At 41.7% G+C, this 9,525-nt stretch overlaps 1 protein-coding gene across 1 annotated transcript in view; it reads right to left on the reverse strand.

The window, feature by feature from the left end:
• Nucleotides 1–280: 280 nt before the first annotated feature.
• LOC115005940 (chloride channel protein 2-like) overlaps nt 281–9,525 on the reverse strand; it is a gene marked incomplete at its 3' end in the record, with an annotated part of 41,624 nt that continues 32,379 nt past the window's right edge. Inside the window, 5 exon segments of the mRNA XM_029427932.1 lie at nt 281–414; nt 4,970–5,034; nt 5,036–5,184; nt 7,543–7,653; nt 7,921–7,990. Of these exon segments, the coding sequence (XP_029283792.1) occupies nt 281–414; nt 4,970–5,034; nt 5,036–5,184; nt 7,543–7,653; nt 7,921–7,990 (529 nt within the window).

Here is a 9,525-nt window from a genome sequence, read left to right on the forward strand (position 1 = left end):
GCCTTTCTCTTCCTTGGTTTTCACCACAAATCATCTCACGAACTTGGATCACGAGGTTCTCGCGGACGTGCATTTCTGGAGGAAACGACTCCACTTCCCGCGTGTGTTCGGACGTAGTTTGGAGAGCAGACAGACGTGCTGAAAGGTCTTATAATGTACGAACCCTGACCCCTAACTTGTGTAATGTGTGCACCCCAACAACGTCAAGAATCCCCCGCTACAGGACAGTCGTGTGATCGGCACAGTCATCTGTACAGTGTGAAGGTGCTGCGGGTCTCACCGATTGATTCCACCAGGGCCAGAGTCTTGAGGTGGCCCGTCTGCAGGACGTTATGCAGGTCTCTGTAGCTGCAGTTCAGTGTGATGTACCGCACGTCCCGCACCATGATGTCCTCCACACGAATGTTATACTTCCTGAGGGGAGAACAGGGACAATACATGTGAGGAGGAAGATGAGAGGAAGCGGTTACAGAGACGAGGGGTAACAAAGGTGAGAAGAAGAAGAACGATGGATCCAGTACAGAATCCAATAACATTTCCCTAAACAGTCTGAACATATGCGCCGCTGGCTTCTGGAAATAGACGTCGAATACAATGTTTCGCCGATGCTTCTTCGCCAACGCTGACCGGTCCAACGACACAGCTGTGGATTCATCCTGCAGGATGTACAGCATGTGTACAGTGAAGAGAAGCGGGGGACATTGTGTGAGCAGATCTTGCCTCAGCAGAAACCGGACGCCATAAACACTCAGCTTTCTCTTCCTGTACGAGCCAAAACCCGCGAACACGACAGCAGCCGCTCGGCCGCTTTCGGCTGCCAGGCCCCGCAGCCGTGCCAGAACACGGGCACCGGCCAAGCCTCCGCTCTTGTTGTAGTGACAACTCAATACACTGACCTCTCTTGGAATACAAAGTTAATTTGAAGACCGTGCCCCCCCCCCCTCACAGTTGGCCTCGGCTACAGCAGCAGGAAGTGGCTCCAACAGAGTGCTAGAACAAAAGGTCCTCATGTAGCGCTGTGACATACCATGACATGATGTTTTCAAAGCGCCGTACGAACATCATTACAGGCCAGTTCACACTAATGAACCACATCGGGGGGTTTGGTCCCCCCACTTAAAACTCCCAAGATTGTAATTTCGAATATATATTCAAATAGCAACAAAACTGGAATTCAAATATGAGAATGAATATTTGATAAGGGGTACGTCACGTCGCACTGGACGTAAGTGAGGCGGCGCAGAATTGTCCAATATGAACATCGAAGTGGAACCTGAACTGAAATGAGTCGACTCCCCTGAAGGAAACTGTGCTGGCTTAGTCGTCTCTGGGGGGGAGTGGAATATTGTTTGTGGTGCCACTGGAAGGAAATATTCCCAATGTGAATTATCCAGACTGATACTGAAGATATCTTCTACACATTAATCTCCATTTATCTTGATAATATTGATATTACCTTAGAGGACAAACTAAACCAAAACTATCTACATGGCAACTTACTTCTCCGGCTCACAAACCATAGTTTTATTTATATATATATATATATATATATATATATATATATATATATATATAAATAATAGTTATATAAACCGAGCTTTAATGTGCTAACTTTGAAATCCACTGCTGCTGTACTTAACACTCACCTGTCAATCAAACTCTTCAGATATTCCCCCCCAAATGTAAAAGATATGACTTCTTGGGCCTCCATCACAGATGCACCCGTTATCTTATAGCTTTAATATAATACATTTAGTTTATGCACAGAGACTTAAAGCTTATACCGAGTGGGATGAAGCTGTTTTCTAAACTGTAAGAACCTTTGAGGAACACGTCACCCTGAGAGAACGCTCCCTCCTCTTCCATCAGCCGCTCTTCCCTCGTGGGTCTGTGAGAACGTGGTGCCTCTGCACGCCGCCGCAGCCAGCACTGATTTCCCTCGGGATATCAAAGGCAGTTGTTGAAATCTGATTGGTTTCCTCTTAATTGAACCTCCCTCCGTGCGAGGCTCGGCAATACATCTGATCAGTTTGAGGTATCTTGCTTAAAGCCTGAGCTTATAGATTTTGAGCCAAGATAAACAGACTTATAGGGTTATAAATCCAGGCTTACAGATCATCTATATTGTCCAGAGTGGAGTGGAGAGGTTCAGGGTGTGTGTGTGTGTGTGTGTGTGTGTGTGTGTGTGTGTGTGTGTGTGTGTAGGGGAAAGTGTGGAAGCCAATAAAAAGACGCTTGTAATGATCCAGAGAAAATATGATCATCTCCAGTGGACAGAGCAAATCAACGGACTGTAAGTGGCTGTTATGAAATGCTAAGAAACATTGAGTGACAGATAGAGACACAAGTACACACACACACACACACACACACACACACACAGAGGGATGTTATGTAATTGTTCCCACATGTTTTTTTAAATGGCACTCCAACACTGATGATGGACGTGTCAAGAGGGAAGACAAGAGACGGGGAAGGTTTCATATGAGCTGTACTGGTGCGATTAGAGAAGGAGCTGGTAACAGCCTGGGAACATACTGAATATGTGATGTGTGTGTGTGTGTGTGTGTGTGTGTGTGTGTGTGTGTGTGTGTGTGTGTGATATCTGCAAAAGCCATACATAAATAAAAGATAAGAAATCCAATTCCCTCCATGTCCGTGTGGGTGTGTGAGCAAATGTACATGCCATCATATGTGTGTATCACACGGCAGGTGTTACACAAGTGTTCCTGTGTGTGTGTGTGTGTGTGTGTGTGTGTGTGTGTGTGTGTGTGTGCTAGCGTGGGTGTGAGATGGACAATTTCCAGTTTGAGTGAGAAACACATTCACCCCCTCAGCTCTCGTATGCTGCAGTAATATAACACAAGCACACACACACACACACACACACACACACACACACACACACACACACACACACACACACACACACACACACACACACACACAGTGAGGGAGGCTGGTGTGAGACGCAGAAGAGGTAAAAAGAAGTATGGAGGGAAGTCGGAGCTTTCTGCAGTGACTCAAGTTCATAGTGTGTGTGTTATTAAATATAGATGATTCGAGGGGATTATTGTGTGTTTGTGTGTTTGTGTGTATGCAGACTGTATGTTTACACACACACACACACACACACACACGGAGGATTTTTCTAATTTTCCAGATTGAATTCACTTGAGATTATTAATCTGTAATAACGTTCATCAGAGCTGCAGATAATCCTGGTTTATTACAGATTTGATATTATTTTTGTAAGATCGTCACACGGTCCTGGAGACCTCGTCTGATCAACCTTTAATAAAGCAGGTAGATGCGTTCATGAACACCAGACACGATCATCTGCTTTAAGTCTCTTCTGAAAACAGACTTTTATCACGGAGCTTTTCCTAATTTTACAAAAATCTATCTGATGTCATGATTTATGAATCGTCCAATTAGGTTTTTCACCTGGTTTTTGCTCTATAAATAAAGATAATTATAATTATTAGTAATAAATGATCCTGTAATGCATCGTGTGGTCTGTGCAGAGACGTGTGTCCGCAGTGTGTGCAGTGTTTTCTACATTTAAAAATAATCAAAGAGATCATTTATGCAACAGGACAGGACATTAACATTAACACAGCTTTCTCTCTTCTCATCGTTCTCTCTCACACACACACACACACACACACACAGGTCACAGTGGATAATAAGGCGACAGAGGAGGAGCGAGAGGAACAGATAACAAAGAGCTGGATGGTGTGGGTCATCTGAGGTCCTGATGGAGAAGGTGAAAGGCTCACGCAGAGAGTCCTCTGGGGACGGACACGGAGACTGAACAACAGATGGAGGAAGAAATAAAAAATGTCCTCATAACTCCCAATTTGTGCACGATGTATCCGAACTGTTGTCTTCACCTACTGATTTGCTAAATAATAACAGTCTCCGAGCAATTAAATGAGAAATGACAAAGTGTGATTCGAGGCTCGAGCGAGATCCTTTGTCTGCGGTCAGCAGAAGCTAAACGATGTGCAACATCTTCCCGCCATCTCTGAAACGCTTCACCGACATCGGAAGACTTTTGATATATATATATATAGATATAGAGAGAGAGAGAGAGAGAGAGAGAGAGAGAGAGAGAGAGAGAGAGAGAGAGAGAGAGAGAGAGAGAGATAGTGAGAGATAAGTAGGAAGAGAGAGATAGAGAAGAGAGATATAGAGATAGATGAGAGAGATAGAAGGAAGAGAGAGATAGAAGAGAGATAAAATAAGAGAGAAGAGAGAGAGATGATAGAGAGGAGAGTAGAGAGGATCAGAGATAAGATGAGAGAGATAGAGAGATAGAAGATAATTCTAGAGTATGTAGAGATATATAATTATAGAATATAGAATATTGATTATCTAGACGAGAGATATATCTAGACTTAGATATTATAGATATATATATAATATATAGACGATATATTATTAGACTATATATATAGTATAGATATAGATGATAGTCTAGAGATAGAGGATTAAGAGATGTAGATAGTATAGTGATATATATATATTAATAATATATATATATAGATATAATATATATATTATATATATAGTCTAGTTAGTATATATATATAGCTATATATATATATAGTCTAGCTATATATATATATATATAGTCTAGTCTAGTCTAGATATATATATATATATATATATAGTCTAGATATATATAGTCTAGATTATATATATATATATATATATATATATATATATATATTATATATATATAGTCTAGATATATATATATATATATATATATATATCTAGACTATATATATATATATATATATATATATATAGTCTAGATATATATATATATATATCTATATAGTCTAGATATTATATATATATATATATATATATATAGTCTAGATATATATATATATATGCTAATGTACAGTGTGCTGTCATGTGAGACAGAAAACGGCGTGACGCCCGCTGCACGTACTCGTGGTGACCCCAGCCCCAGCTCGGGAGGTAGGGCAGCTTCTTGATCCTGATGATGGAGTCGTTAGAGGGAGGGCTGCAGGGACTGGGCCACGGCGTTGGCCAGGATCACCGCTATCATCACCGGCAGGATGTGGGAGATCTGGCCAGTCAGCTCGAACACGATGACCGCGGTGGAAACAGTGTGGGTGACCGCTCCCGACAAGGCCGCCGCACCTTTGGGTGGGGGGGGGAGAGGACAGCAGGGTGAGCAAAACAACAGAGAAGCACTTCAGATCAGTGCTTTTCAAGGTGTGGGGCTAAACGAGGTAAATATATGACCTCGTTTAACTCAAGTTTAATTTCTTTAACTTTTTCCTGAATGTTTTTATCTTATTCTACTTTATGCTTCACTACATTTATCTGCTACAGTTATTACATCTTTGACATCTTTGACATATTAAACATATGATGAGCTCATGACATTAAGGTTAGCTCAATATTCAACATCTACAACATTAAAAACAATTAAATGCTTTGACGTAACAAGTACTTCACTTTTAATTTAAGGAAATTATTTCAATTATACTACAGATTATATAATATATTATTATAATTTATTATATATAAATAGCCTTTAAACTCTTATTCATGTGCACTGCCCCGTTAAATAAAATATCAAACAGTGTCAGAAATGATCGGGGGCAAAGGTTAAAATTGACCCTAAAATTCAACATATTCGCTCGGTATTCTGCTGTACTTTAACTTTAACTAATATTAACTTTTAACTCAGTAAAGAATCTGAATTCTTGCACGACAACACTTTCTGATAAAGTGAATATATATATGGATGATCACTAATAAAAGCCTTCATACCTTCTGTCCTAGAAATGTATAAAAACATAGAAAAGATTTGATATTTCTATTCAATACTATCACACACAATATATATATATATATATATATATATATATATATATATATATATATATATATATATATATATATATATATATATATATATATATATATATATATATATATATATATATATATATATAGCATTATAGATTCAATCCATTAAACCACAACTTCAGAAATCTATTTATCTTGTTGGAAAAGATCCAGCGCTCCAACAAACAGACAAACATCGACTTATTCATGCAGTTCAATATGAAAGCGGACCTCAATATCCCCCCCCCCCCCCCCCAAACACAGTGCTCTGGAAAAAGCAATAAAAAGCAGCATCAGAGCAGCCGGAGCAGCGTGAGGCGAAGTGAGCCTTCACTGCTCGACACAGACAACGGATGAGTCCAATCCAATAAATGAGATGAAAGAAAAGAATGAACGCATTAAAATAAAGTGAAAAGGGAGAAGCGAGCGGAACAGACGGAGGCGGGAGACTCTTTCATTGTTCTTGTAACTTAATTAAGCCTGTGTACGTCGTTCTCTCCTCACATAGATGCTGCTGCTCCCACGGCCGGCCAAACATTTAGTCCTCAAAGCGAGCGATGAAGAGATGAAAGCGTCTCATCGTCAGCGTCAGGCCTGCGAAGGCCCTGAGTCATCACGACGCTGCGGCAGCAACAACAACATCAGCACCGCACACACCGGCCAAATCAGCTGTCAACAAGTAGCACAGCGGAGGGACGCAACAGCGCATCTCATCAGACACCAAACTTCATTAGGGATGATGTGACGCGGTTATGGAAAGACATGAAATATATCAACGATATTTACTGTTATAGGCCCAAAAACATCAGATGAAAAGTGTTTTTTGTGCATAAAAATGAACAACAACAACAAAGCTCTTTGGATTGTTGACATGTTCCAGCATCTGATCTGATCAACGTGAATAATTACTATAAAACAAAACACGCAATAAAGTGCAAAACATATCATTTAATTATTACCTATATAATGTAATTATTCCATTTTCTACTATGCACTTTATTTCATTTTTCAAAATAAAATACTCTGCAGACTAAAAAATAAATATTACCAACAAAAAAATAATTAAAAAAAATCTTTCTTTGCGGCCCGGTACCAAATGATCTACGGCCCGGTACCAAATGATCCACGGCCCGGTACCAAATGATCCACGGCCCGGTACCAAATGATCTACGGCCCGGTATCGGTCCACGGCCCGGTGGTTGGGGACCCCGGAGTTATATCATAGCTCATCGTAGAGATATTTGGAGTGAGCATGAGTATAAATAACAATAAGCAACACATGTCAGTAAACGCAAAAGAACAGTTTGAGGTCATTTAGAAACAGCGTCTGCGTTCACGTATCCTCGTACAGCGGTTTGGAAACGCTATGTTCCGCGTGCTCTTCTACGAATGTCCAAGCAGCACGTGGCACTTTTCGCTCGTTTGGGTTTAACTACGTAAGTGGCAAATGAATCAGTTGTGGTGTCCCACAGGTCGCCGACATCGGCCCACTTCAGATGTCCGAAAAGGAGTAGAGCGAAGTGAACACGTATCGAGTCCTACCTTCTTTTACGACCATTTGCAAAAAGTAGAGCAGATTAGAAATGACTGAGAAGTTAAAGTGAGAGAACAGAGCGAGAGGTGATTGTGACTGTAACGTACCCACGACAGCGTAGCCTCCTGGCACTATGGGGTAGATGGTGCCGTCTGTGTGAATGCCATCTGGGAACCAGGCTGCCATGCTTTCTCCTACCAGACGACCAAAGGCTGCCCCTGATACACACACACACACACACACACACACACACACACAGGGCTTAGTACGGGGAACAACAGCGATTAAACACTATTGTTCTGTTGCTCTGTAGAGGAAACTATATTTTCTTGCAGACAGAAACACAATAACTTCCCTCCTTGTTAAGTTTGCATTGTTCGATATTTTTGGGGACTACAAACAGATTTTAAGAATATTAGTAATTACAAGAACTTCCCACACACACACACACACACACACACACACACACACACACACACACTTACCAATCACAAATACTGGCATGAAGGCTCCGCAGGGCACGGGGATGGTGGTGGCGAGGGCAGACATCCAGAACTACGAGAGAAAACATAAATACAAGAAGAAGACGTTTCAATCACTTCCACCCTGAGCCCCGAGACGATAGAGAAGTCGCACCAGCAGTGAGGCGGCGGCCACGTGGAGCCGTCACTTTCACTCTTCATTTGACAAAGACCCTGAAATGAACCCTGGGTAATGAGCGGGCTCCGCCGATTGGCCGACACTGTGCCAAAGAGAACCGCTAATTAGCAAAGACAAACAGAAAAGGGAAATGTCACCAGTGACGGTGTGTGAGCGCTAACTTAAGTTTAACAGGAAGTCAGACAGATGTGAGGCTTTGGACGCTGATTCATGAAGACGTTAAAATGTCTCATTAAAACGGTTTAAATTCTGCACAGCCAGCGTAACTGATCATTTCTACCGTTAATATGTGATCCTTGACTTTGGAGGTGGACGACACTGAGGAACACACGTTATAGTGTTTACAATCCAACGAGCAAATCTGCGAGCGATGTGGTGAAACATCGAGTTGGACCTAAAGAGGAATTCAACACCAGACATCACATTCAGTTTAAATGACACCTTTACCTTGAGAGAGCAGCAGGTTTAATGTGGCTCCAGAGGTTTAAGAACACATGAGGGACCTTTCAGTGAAACAGAACCTCCATGCATGTACATTTATTTTGTCTGGAGGATTATGAAAAGCTTGAGTTCTGCTTCACGACCTTTGTGTAGTTTATCAAACAGATACCTGATACCAGATAATCTCATGTTACTGTACACATGAAGCCCGCTGACAACAGCTTAGCTTAGCATGAAGTTAAGCTAACGTGCTAGCCTGGCTCCGTCAGGTCTTTAATCTGAACACAAACTGGAGAAAATAATGACATATTGTGGTTTTAAGTTGCACGAACGTCGTCCCAAACTGCATGCTAGCCTTTATGCTAAGCTAAGCGGCTCTGAGGTACCGAGCACCTGCTGCTTCACATTTAACTTTCTCATTAACTCTGCAGGAAAATAAAAGCTAACTCTTAAATACACACCGACCGACACACTCGTTACACCGCCGACTGCTTTCTGTAAACACCAGAAGAAAACATCTTTTCTCATGAATTTAAAATCACAAAGTTACATCTCTTTCATTTCCACCCTGTCCTCCAAACTTTATTCAGGCCAATAATATTCACACACACACACACACACACACACACACACACACAGACGTTTGAGACGTTCACAGTTTGCCTGCATGGAATTCAAAGTATACATTTAATTATTGTACAAACGTCATCGCTGTAATAATCTCATGCTTTCAAATAGACTTTTTAATTACACTCATTGCTCCGTCTGTCTCCCTCTCTTCTCCCTTCGCTCCGTCTATAGTTAGCAGTAATTACGGCCGGCTGCCACGGTGAAGTAATGGATCTCCTTCTGTAACCCTACGCAGCCGCCGCCGCCGCTTTCACACCTCGCGAGCACACACACATACGTGCGTAGGTGTTCACACACACCCACGCCATCATGACACTGACTCAGTGACGAGAATCAGAGCTGAACACGGGCCGGGCGCC

This window comes from Cottoperca gobio, unplaced genomic scaffold (assembly GCF_900634415.1).
Source record: "Cottoperca gobio unplaced genomic scaffold, fCotGob3.1 fCotGob3_406arrow_ctg1, whole genome shotgun sequence".
Taxonomy (NCBI): Eukaryota; Metazoa; Chordata; class Actinopteri; order Perciformes; family Bovichtidae; genus Cottoperca; species Cottoperca gobio.